Source organism: Alexandromys fortis, unplaced genomic scaffold (assembly GCF_014885135.2).
Source record: "Alexandromys fortis isolate MF-2015 unplaced genomic scaffold, M_Fortis_MF-2015_v1.1 scaffold_9, whole genome shotgun sequence".
Classification (NCBI taxonomy): domain Eukaryota; kingdom Metazoa; phylum Chordata; class Mammalia; order Rodentia; family Cricetidae; genus Alexandromys; species Alexandromys fortis.
In genome coordinates, this window is record NW_026067892.1 from 2,945,889 (window position 1) to 2,957,796 (window position 11,908).

The following is an 11,908-nucleotide window of genomic DNA, read 5'->3' on the forward strand; positions in this document are numbered from 1 at the left end:
TCCTGGCATCTATGTTGGGTAGCTCACTACTACCCGTAGCTCCAGCTCCGGGGTACCCAACAACCTCTCCTGGGCCTTTTGGGCACTGCATATGGTCTTGGTTGAAATATAGCTATGGATAGCAGACTTTAGCTTCTAATGTAAGAATATGCTTGGACAAGGAGCTAGCTATAAAGAGCTGGGCGATGGTGGCGCACACCTTTAGTCCCAGCACTTGGGAACTTGGGAGGCAGAGGCGGGTGGATCTCTGTGAGTTCGAGTCCAGCCTGGACTACAGACTGAGTTTCCGGATATCCAGGGCTACACAGAGAAACCCTGTCTCAAAAAACAAAACAGAGCAGCAACAACAAAACCCAAACAAAACAAAAGCAAAACAAAAAAACCTAATGTAGTGGTACACGCTTGTAAACCCAGCACTCCAGAGGTGGGGACCAGAGGATCAGAAGTTTAAGCTCATTTCAAGGTTGTTCTTAGCAGCATGGTGAGTTCAAAGCCAGTCTGGGCTACTTGAGACCCTGTCTCAAAAGCAAAACCAAAACATGACCTGACCTAACACACAAGTTGAGCTACATTGTGTTATATGAGTTCAATTATATTTCTATGTGATAATGAACAACTATTGGATGTTAAAGTTAAGAAATGAAGTCATGGGCTGGAGAGATGGCTGAGAGGTTAAGGGCATTGACTGTTCTTCCAGAGGTCCTGAATTCAATACCTTGCAATCACATGGTGGCTCACAACCATCTATAATGAGACCCGATGCCCTCTTCTGGCATGCAGGTATACATGCAGAAAGAACACTGTCATAATAAATAAACAAACAAATAAATAATAAATAAGTAAATCTTTTTAAAAAGACACACACGAACACACACACTGTGGTAGTTTGAATGTTCATAAGTTCATAAGGAGTCCCACTATTAGGAGGTGTGGCCTTGTTGGGGGAGGCAGGAGGGCACAAGCCTTTAATCCAGACCTTGAGACTGGAGGGCACACCTTTAATCGGGGCCACACCTTCTGTTGGAAGTGTGTCACTGTGAGGGCCGGCTTTGAGGTCGTTTACTGTAGCTTCACTCAGAGTGACAGTCAACTTCCTGCTGCCTTCTGGTCAAGAGTACACAGCATCACCTCTGCCTCATGCTGCCATGATCCCTGTCATGAACCTCCAAAACTGTAAGCCATCACCTCAACTAAATGTTTTCTTTGTAAGAGTTGCTGTGGTCATGGTGTCTCTTCACAGCAATAAAAACCCTAACTAAGACATACAAACACATGAACATACACACAGACACTGATAAAAGATACTGAAGACCTCAAGCAATTGAGGACTTGGAGAGAGAACACTGTTCTCATGGCTCAGAAGACTCACTGCCATGAAGATAGTTTTACTGAGGACTAGCCCAATGAAAGCACACTTGCCTAGTATTGGGGAGGCTTTGTGTTCAATCCTTATATCATACCACCGCCTGTTCCCCCGGCCCAAAATTTCAGCTGATTCTACGGTTTGTTTCTATACACACGTGCTAGTGCTAGTTTTATGTCAACTCGACACAAGCTAGAGTCACTGGAGAGGAGGGAGGCTCAGTTGAGACAATGCCTCCATAAGACTGGGCTGTAGACAAGCCTGTAGGGTGTTTCCTTAATTAGTGATTGATGGGGGAGGGTCAAGTCCATGGCGAGCAGCACCATTCCTGGGCTGGTGGTTCTGGCTTCTATAAGAAAGCAGGTTGAACAAGCCACGAGGAGCGAGCCAGTAAGCAGCACCCCTCCATGTGCCCTGCATCAGCTCCTGCCTCCAGGTGCCTGTCCTGCTTGAGTTCCTGTCCTGACTTCTTCCAGTGATGGATTATAACGTGGAAGTGTAAGCCAAATAAACCCTTTCCCCCAAATTGCATTGATCACGGTGTTTCATCACAGCAATAGAGACCTTAGTGAGACATCACACAAGCATGCTATGTCTGCATGCTTGTCCCTTCTAAAACTCATGCCAAACTGTCTGTCATTGTGACAGTATTGAGGGGGGTTGGGACCTTGAAGAGGTACTGGGGTACTGGACAAATGGAGGCACATGCCTTGACTCCCTTGGGAGGCAGAGGCCTGGAGATCTCTGAGTTCAAGACCAGCCTGCCTGTGTGTACAGAGTTCCAGGACATCCAGGGCTACACAGAGTTAGCATGGGGAATTTCATACATTAACAAACAGGCACAGGAGAGATTTAGTCTGGCCTTAGTGACTCCTGATGTCATGCTCACAAAGCTACTCCAAAAAGAAGGAAGTCACACTGCAAACTTATACTTCAGGAAAACAATGAAGTGTGTGCAGAGTCACGCGGCCGCCTCACCCAGGCGCTCTGCCCAGAGACACCTAACCGTTTCTAACTGCCATCAGCAGAGCTTTCCCATCTTCCCAGCACAGTGATCCCCTCTCGAACATGCCTGCTGGGCCTTTCACAGCAACATTCCAGTTAATTCTCTGTCTTTGACTGGATTCCAGTAAATTCTCTTACTGCCCATGTACCTGGGCTCGCTGGGGTCTCTTCACCCATGCACCTGGCCTTGCTGGTGTCTCCAAAGACAATTACCATACCTGGCTAAGTTTCCTCTTTTATTTTATATTTCTTTAAAAAATTGTTTTTTGGCTGGGTGTGGTGATACATGCCTTTAATTCCAGCACTCAGAAGGCAAAGGCAAGGGGATCTCTGAGTTGGAGGCCAGCCTGGTCTACAGAGTAAGGTCCAGGACAACCAGAACTACACAGAGAAACCCTGTCTCAAAAACAAACAAACAAACAAACAAACAAAAATTGTGTTTGGCCTGCCGCGGTGTCACATTTCTTTAATCCTAGCACTAAGGAGGCAGAGGCAGGAGGAATCTATGTGAGTTTGAGGCCAACCTACTCTACAGAGTGAGTTCTAAGCCAGCCAAGGCTTGATGAGATCCTGTCTCCCCCAAAAATTAATTTTATCTGTGTGTGTGTGTGTGCATGCACCCATGTGTGCAGTGCCCACAGAGGCTGGAAGAAGGCATCAGATCCCTGTGGAACTGGAGCTTATGAGGTACCTGATATAGGTACTGAGACTCAAACCCCAGTCTTCTGCAAGACTGAACCATCTCTCCAGCCCTCTCTTATCTTTTTACGCGCGCGCGTGTGTGGCGGGGCCAGACTACTCACACGGCGCGGTGCGCATGTATGTGAAGGTCAGAGGACAGCTTTCCTGTAGTCAGCTCTCTGTGCCCCATGTAGGGCTGACTTCAGGTCCTCAGGCTTGGTGGCAGGTGCTTTTTCTCATCATTCATAGCAACAGGCATAGCAACAAGTTTAATAGATTCCTTTCGATTAGGCAGGTGCCTTTGACAGCTACCCCCCCCCCCAGACAGGCTTTCTCTGTGTAGCCCTGGCTGTCCTGGAACTCAGAGAGATCCGCCTGCCTCTGCCTCCCGAGTGTTGGGATTAAAGGTGTGTGTCATCAATGCCCGACTAGATACTTTTTTTTTTTTTTTTTTTTTTTTNTTTTGGAGCCTGTCCTGGAACTAGCTCTTGTAGACCAGGCTGGTCTCGAACTCACAGAGATCCGCCTGCCTCTGCCTCCCGAGTGCTGGGATTAAAGGCGTGCGCCACCACTGCCCGGCTTAGATACTTTTTTAAAAAAGAGATTTATTTTCTTTTTATATGGGTGTGATGGTTTGAATAAGAATGGCTCTGATAGGCTCATATACTCAAATGCTTGGTCACCAGGGAGTGGAATTGTTAGAAAGGATTAGGTATTATGACTTTGCTGGAGGAAGTGTGTCACTAGGGGTGTGCACTGAGGTTTCAAAAGCCCATGGCAGGCCCAGGTTTTCTCTCTGCCCGCTTGCTGCCTTTGGATTAGGATGTAAACTCGTCAGCTGTACCTCCACTGCATGGGAGCCGCCATGTTTCCTGACATGATGATAATGGATTAAGCCTCTAAAAGTGTAAGCACGCTCCGCCTCCCAAAATAAATGCTTTCTTTTGTAAGAGTTGTCATGGCCATGGTGTCTCTTCACAGCAATAGAACAGTGACCAAGCGGGTGAGTGCTTGCATGTACATGTGTGCACAGTGTGTGTAATTACCTGTGTTGGCCAGAAGAGGGCACTGGATCCCCTAGCGCTGGAGTTACAGATGTTTGTGAGCTGCTCTGTGGGTTCTGGAACCAAACCCAGGTCCTCTGGAAGAGCAGCCAGTACTTTTCACTGCAGAGCCATTGCTCCAACCCCTGTGACCACTTTTTGACAAACTATGTGTGTTGAGGGTGAAACTCAAGATAGAAACTAAAGAATGGTTTTTCTCTTTTTATTTATTTATTTGTTTATTTGTACTTATTTGAACTATAACAGGAGACATCGCTAGCTAGGGGCTGAGGCTAAAGAAGATATAGCATAGCAAAAGAAACTCTCCTTTCCCACAAAAGGTGATCTGGGGAGACTGGGGCTACCCTGAGAGCCTCCAGGGTTGAAAAAATGGCCACCTTTACTCATTGTAGTGGTGGATAAAAAGATAAAATCTTGGATTTCCGCCGTGGGTTGTCTCCAGCTCCCAAAGAGATGCGCCTATGGTAAGAGAGTATGTTGCCCTGTTTCTTGCTCTGGTAGATGATTTGGGCATGGGTAACGACAAAGTACAGACAGAAGCTGTGTAGGGACGCCCGGGACACCCAACCGAACCAGCGCATGGCTCTGACCAGCGTCGTGCAGAACTCATCGGTGAGGATTTGGACCACCAGGTTGATGGTCTCATAGGTGAAGATCCAGATGGTGTAGCTCATGAGACCCCCATAAATCTGGGCGTACACGGAGTACAGGAGGAAGCAGCTGACGGCCATGGTGACGAGGGACAGGAAGATGATGATTTTGAAGCTCCAGCAGATGAAGAAGTATCTCACAACATTGATGCCCTGACTCTGGAGGCTGCTGGTGCAGTTGTTGATCCCAAGGTGCTTCTTTTCGAAGATGAGGTGCATGTGGGTGGCCATGATAGAAAAGGCCCCTGACAGCACTGTGCCCATCTTTGCTGACAGCCCATACCAGTTCTGCTGCCTCATGCCAGTACCTCCTGTGGAGACAAGTGACCCCACGGGAGCTCAGTGCCTGTCTGTGCATGCGTGAGGTACCAGGCTCTCCACCTCTGTCTCTGTCCCCACCTTGGAAACAGAGAGAGGAAAGAAAGTGGGAAATAGTGGCTTTGGCTGACAAAAGATGGGGGTGGGGAGGAAGGCCGATGGCTCCTGGGTAAAGGGCTTACAGAAGACCTGAGTTCAGGGTGGCCCATTGTAAAACCCCTGTGATGGCCTGTTTCTGCAATTCAGGCCCTTGGGTGTGTGGGAGGGAAGGGGAGATAGATCCTGCAGTTCACTGGCCAGCCTGCCTAAGCAAAAACAGAGTTCAGTGAGAAAACCTCCTTTCAAAGCCACAGAGGAGGATGCCTCTCTGCAGCCCGAAAACTGGCTCCTCGGAATGCTGTAGAAGAGCAAGCCAACCAAGCAGGATGTTTTATCACATCTTAGCCGAGCTTCAGAAGTCCCACAGTGATCATCCTAGCCTTCTGCTCCTCAGAAGCTAGCTCCGCATGCTGGGCCATAGACAGGGGGAGGAATCCTCCCTTCTCCTGTGGGGGAGGCTCTGTCTGCTGCTCATGCTCCCAACCCATGTTTGCCAAGTTGTCCAAAGAAACAGAAGCCATCAGAGCAAGGAAACGCCTACAGTAAACTGAAATGCCCTGCCTTCCCTAACTTCCTCCTTGCTGATCCTGAGGGCTCTGTGTGTACCAAGGCCTGCTACGTCAAAGTCTTTGTTAATCTGTTTCTCCCTGAGTGCCTGATATTAATAACTGACAGTGCACGCGTGCGCGCGCACACACACACTCAAGTTTTGTAGAAAAGAGAAGAGCTCACAGAGCCGATAAAACTGCTAGAACCACGTAGAGGACTATTAGAAAACACTGCGTGACAGTGTGAACTGTTGGTAACTAGACAACAGAAATCAATAAGAGTACAGCAGCAGAGCCGGGGGCCCGGCTCAGACAACACAGTGCTCGCCTTGCACACATTAAATCCAGGGTTCCATCCCCAGCACTGTGCAGAACCCTGGTGCACACACAGCTGTAAACCCAGCACTCAGGAGGCAGTGGAGGCAGGAGGATCAGGAGTTCAAGGTCATCCTTGGTGGTCTAGTGACTTAAAGAACAGTTTGAGCTACTGGGAAACCCATCTCAAAAAATAGGAGAAAAAGCTGGGCAGTGGTGGAGCACGCCTTTAATCCCAGCACTTGGGAGGCAGAGGCAGGTGGATCTCTGTGAGTTCGAGACCAGCCTGGTCTACAAGAGCTAGTTCCAGGACAGGCTCCAAAACCACAGAGAAACCCTGTCTCAAAAAAAAAAAAAAAAAGGAGAAAAACGTGTAGGAGTCACTTCAGTAAGGAATGGTTCAGGGCTGGAGAAATGGCTCAGTGGGTCAGCTGTTGTAGAGGACCTGGGTTAATTCCCAGCACCCACATGGCAGCTCACAACTGCCTGTAACTCCACTTCCAGGGGCTCCGACATCTTCAGACAGATATATGTGTAGGCAAGACACCAATGTACATAAAATTAAATAAATTAATTTAAAATGGAAAGAATGGGGTGAGATGAGGCGCTTGCTGCCAAGCCCGACGACCTGAATTTGATCCCGGACTACAAAAAGGCGTGAGAAGGGAAATCGCCCCACAAAGTTGTCCTCTGACCTCCACGCACATGCCACAGCACAGGTGGCTCCCACTATATATCATAATAATAATTAATAACAATGTAAAGGCAGGAATAAATTGCCACAGAGTCCCACAAGGAGGATGTTAAATAATTGTCAAATGAACCTTGACTGAATTGTCGTCTGATCCCTAGGACCCACGGGGTGGAAGGAGAGAACTGAGTCCGGGAAATTGTCCTCTGATGGTTCTCATGAGACTGCCATGGCACGCGTGTGCACACGCATGCACACAAAATGAATAAAGATATGAGAAGATTTTAAAAGACCCACTTGTAGATAACCTTGTGAGACTGCCTTGAGGATTAAATGAGCAAATACGTTTGGAAGACTCGGAAGGGTTTTGTGCCCGGGGAGCACCAAGCTGCTCGGTATTCTTCTGTCTTCATGCCAAGGGGCAGCTCCTGCTCGCTCTGTGCGTTAACTACTGCTTGTTGAGCTTCGCACAGAGACGCTAGTTAGTGTCCCTTTCCCTGCCCAGTTCCTCCTTTGCTAAGAAAGTCTGGTTGTGTTCAGGATGGCAAGAAGCCCAGATCCAGGCACAATATTTGTCTTCCCAAACATTGTCTTGAAGTAAGGCCACTCATGGGCACAGTCCTAGGAGATGAGACACACGTGGAAATGGGCTGGGCACTCTGCCAAGTTTTCTTTCTGATAATGGAAGAGGATGTGGGCGGTACAATACTTACATTTTATTTTCTCTCTTTTTCAAGACGTATTTTAATGTGTGTGTGTATGTGTATGTGTATGTGTGTGTAGTGCCCGTGGAGTCCAGAGAAGGGCATCAGATCCCTATGAAGACTGTGCTGACTTGGAGCTCACAGAGCTCCTGCCTCTGCTTACTGAGTGCTGGGGTTAAGGTGTGTGCTATCAAGGTTGGTCTAAGACTGCATTTTATTTATTTATTTTTGAGACAGGGTCTCACTATAAAGCTCTGATGTCCTGGAACTCACTATATAGATCAGGCTGGCCTTGAATTCATAGAAATCCTCCTGCCTCCAAGTGCTGGGATTAAAAGCATGTGACATTATGTCTGACCTAAGACTGCATTTTAAAAAGTATCTATCTATCTATCTATCTATCTATCTATCTATCTATCTATCTATCTATCTATCTATCCATCCATCTATCCACCCATATATCTACCTACCTACCTATCATTTCTTTTTGCTCAAGTCTCTCTCTCTCTCTCTCTCTCTCTCTGAGAGAGAGAGAAAGCAGGCACTCCTACCACAGCATGTACATGAAGATCAGAGAATGACTTTGAGAATGGGTTTTCTCTCTCCCTTTAAGTGAGTTCTGGGGATCAAATTCAGGCCCAAGGCTTGCATGGTAAACTCCGTGCTTGCTGAACCATCTTGCTGGTCCACCTTGAGATATGTTTGGCTATTTCCCCCTTTAAATGCTGTATCTATATTAACTGACCTATAGCTATCATGCTCTAAGGAATTACCTTAAATGTTATACACTAGGAAGGCAAACATTTGTAAGCTATTTTTAAAAATTCTCTCTCTCTCTCTCTCTCTCTCTCTCTCTCTCTCTCTCTCTCTCGATAGGGTTTCTCTATGTAGCTTTTGCTGCCTGCAACTCACTCTGTAGACCATTAAATGCGTGCACCACCATGGACTGGTTTGAAATCTTATTTTTAAAGCTAGGCTCTCTCACTGGAATTCACTAAGTAGGCTAGGCCGGCCAGCCAGTGAGCTGCAGGGACCCAGGGATCTGCCCTCTCTGTGCTTAGATTACAAGCATGTCTGGCCTTTTTTTAAAATGTGGGTTTTGGGGATTGAGCTCAGGTCGTCACATTTACAAAGGTGTAATGGTCTGAATGAGAATGCCCCAGGATCGTGTATCTGGATGCTTGGTGCTCAGCTGGTGGAACTGTCTGGGAAGGATTAGGAGGTGTGGCCTTGTTGGACAAGGTGTGCACTATGGGGGTGGGCTTTGAGGTTTCAAAGCCAGGCCTTGTCTTTCTCTCTCTCTCTCTCTGACTGCTGCTGTGGATAAGATGTAAGCTCTCAGTTACTGCTCCATGCCTGCCTGCTGCCCTGCTTCCTGCCTTGGTGGTCATGGGTTCACCCTCTGACACTGTAAGTCCCAAAATTAAATGCTTTCTTTTATAAGCTGCCTTGGACCTTCATTGTCTACTTTCTAGTTTCGTGATCTGCTTCTCTCTGTTTCTCTGTCTCTGTCTCTCTCACACACACAGACAGAATTAAAATCTAGGCTCACGTATGAGAGAAAACATGCCAGATTTGTCTCTTTGAGCCTGGTTTATTTCACTTCATATAATAAATTCCAGTTTCATCCATTTCCCTACAGATGTCAGGATCTCATATTACATCACAGCAGAATGAGTTCCACAGTCTGTATGTACCACATCCATCAGCTGACGGACATCTGGGATGGTCCCACTCTTAGATATCTTGGGATTCTGAGGCAGGAAGCCAAAGTTTCTTAGCTGCTATGCCTCAGGAACCCTCCTGAGATCAAATAAAGGCCTGCCAGTTGAAGGCTGTCCTTGGAAGAGCGACGTCTAGCTCACCTGGCAACTGGTAGTTTTTGGCTGGATACTGGTCAGAGACCTCAGCTCTGGATTAAGGATCCAATTTCTGGATTAAGGGCTGCCCAAGTCTCCTCGTGCCACTGCGGCAGGCTTTCCACGAGAGTAACTAGTGGTGCCAGCAGAGAAGCAGCCGTGTCTTTTTTTTTTTTTTCATTTTCTGTGTATGAGTGTTTGCCTGCATGTATGTATGTGTACCATGTGCATGCAGTGCTCATGGAAGCCAGAAGAGGGCATCAGTTGGGGCTGGAGGAACTGGAGTTAAAGACAGTTGTGAGCAGCAAGTACTCTGACATGAAGCCATCTCTCCAGCACAGCGGTCCCACTTCTTAGAGACCCACTGAAGGCTAAGCTTACTTCCCAGCCACGCAGGCAGCATCCAACTCAGCATGTGGGGGGAAGACACACTCTTCAGGGAACACAACATGCCACATCTCCATTTTCCGAGCAGCAGAGATATCCCAATTACAGCAGGGAAGCCAGACAACTTCTCTCTCCCTTGGCTCTTCCAGGCAACACTCCCGCTCACCTACAGATCTAAATCTTTCCCTTCAAGAGTCCAGATTTTCCAAAACAAAAGTCCTTTAAGCCTGCAGTGGAAGGGTTCCTCTCCCGCACACAAAGAGAAGTTCTCTGTGGTGCTTTGGCAGCTAACCACTCCCCACAGGGAATGAGCAGACCCAGACAACAAATGCTGCACTCGGGGTTCTCAAGGTCAGCCCCCATTCATCACCCCAGGGGTGGCTCCACATTCCTCCCCTCCTGTGTAAGCTTTTCCTTCTCAAATATCTTTTCTCTACTTGGCTCGTTCTCTCCAGGTTTTCCAGATCTCCAGGTGTCAGGGTTCCAGGTTAGCCCTCTTTCTGTGGTCCCTGGCTGTCAACTTGCCCCTCGTTGGCATTCCAATCAGGAGTGCTCCGGAAGCTCTCCTTCCTGTTCACTTTTTCCACAGGAAGTTACACGCTCCCAGAACTCCAGCAGTCTGAGCTGCAGAATTGCCGTACCTGCCATAGATAAATACTCGAGCCAGCACTAAGAGCCCAGCTGCGTTTTTCCACCAGCAAGGAGCCCTCTTGACAAAGAGTATGGATTTTGTTCCCTTTATGACTCATTTTCTTTAAACGAGGAGGTCTGTGATGGAAGGCAGGCCCTTCACTATTGTGGCAACTGCCCCTTCCCCAGACATGGTCTTTACATATCTACACAGTTGGCCAGAACTGGGTTTACATTTCCAAGTCTCCCACACAACTGCTGGCTATGCTACCAAAGTTTGAACAATGTTATTCTGTTCATTTTGTGTGCATGTGTGTGCTACCGGTTTTGGTGTGAGCATGCCAAGGTGCATTGGAGGAGGTAAGAGGGACATCCTGGGGAATAGGCTCTCTCCTGCCACCTCTATGGGGATCCCAGGAATCGAACTCCGACCTTCAGCCATCTTACTTGGTGCTTGATACCTTGGGTAGCCTGGTCTTACCACGAATCCAATTATGACTTTGAACTCTTGATCCCTCTGCTTCCACCTCCTGCCAGAGTTGCAGGCAGGAGCCACTGCGCCTGGCTGTAGGCTCTCAATTTGTAAGAAAGGACAAAGGGGGAGAAACCAAGGTAACCGGCCAGTTCCTCCTCCTCCTCTAGATGGCGCAAATGAGCACGTGCTGGGGAGCCGCCAGGACCAAGTGAGCCATTGAAGACCGCTGTTTCTACTTGACAGAGCAACAGAGAAGGGATGGAGACCCCTGAGGGTGTCGCGGAGCAGAGCCCTAGTCCGTTTTAAATTCCCACAGGAAAGGATTAAATGGTGTTTCCTACCACATTCAAATCATGTTATTTTGAAGCCACACTCCTAACCGAAAGGATAAATCTGCCTCTAGCACTCTGCCTACGAGCATTCTAAAGTCTGCCGTATCTGGTAATGGAGAGATGGCTCTGAGGTTAAGAGGGCTTACATACAGCTCTTGCCAAGGACCTCAGTTCAGTTCTTCATGAAGGCAGTCCACAACCACTTGTAACTCTAGCTCTAGGAGATCCGACGCCCCTTCTGGACTCTGAGGGTACTTTGTACATCTGCATATGTGCATTTTTACATAATTAAAAATAAAATAGATACCTCAGTCAAAAAAAATGTTAAATCTAAAAAAAAAAATCCAGGCACAAAACAACCAGGAAATCTGGAACACTATGAAAGGAACAAATCTAAGAATAATAGGAATAGAGGAGGAGAAGAAATGCAGGTCAAAGGCACAGATCATAAATAGACTGGACCAGACCAGAAAAGAAAGTTCCCTCAGCACATAATAATCAAAACACTCAGTGCACAGAACAAAGAAGAGCTGCAAGGGAAAAAAATCCAATAACATATAAAAAGGCAGACCCATAGAATTACACCAACCTTGCCCTCAAACTCACAGAGATCCGCCTGCCTCTGCCTCCTGCGTGCTGGGATTAAAGGCGTGAGCCACCACACCAGGCTCTATGCCTAATTTCTTAATGGAGACTTTAAAACAGAGACTCTAAAAGCCAGAAGGGTCTAGACAAATGTGCTGCAGACTAAGAGATCACAGATGCCAGCCCAGACTACTTTACCCAG

The 11,908-nt window shown here is 47.6% G+C and overlaps 1 protein-coding gene across 1 annotated transcript; it reads right to left on the reverse strand.

Annotated features, from left to right (window-relative positions):
• Positions 1–4,496: 4,496 nt before the first annotated feature.
• Positions 4,497–5,063, reverse strand: Tmem217 (transmembrane protein 217). The gene has a single exon (XM_050139820.1). The coding sequence runs from the start codon at positions 5,061–5,063 to the stop codon at positions 4,497–4,499; it is 567 nt and encodes a 188-aa protein (XP_049995777.1).
• Positions 5,064–11,908: the final 6,845 nt, after the last annotated feature.

Excerpts from the sequence above, each read along its gene's own strand:
- Tmem217 (XM_050139820.1), bottom strand. The coding sequence starts at position 5,063 with ATGAGGCAGCAGAACTGGTATGGGCTGTCAGCAAAGATGGGCACAGTG.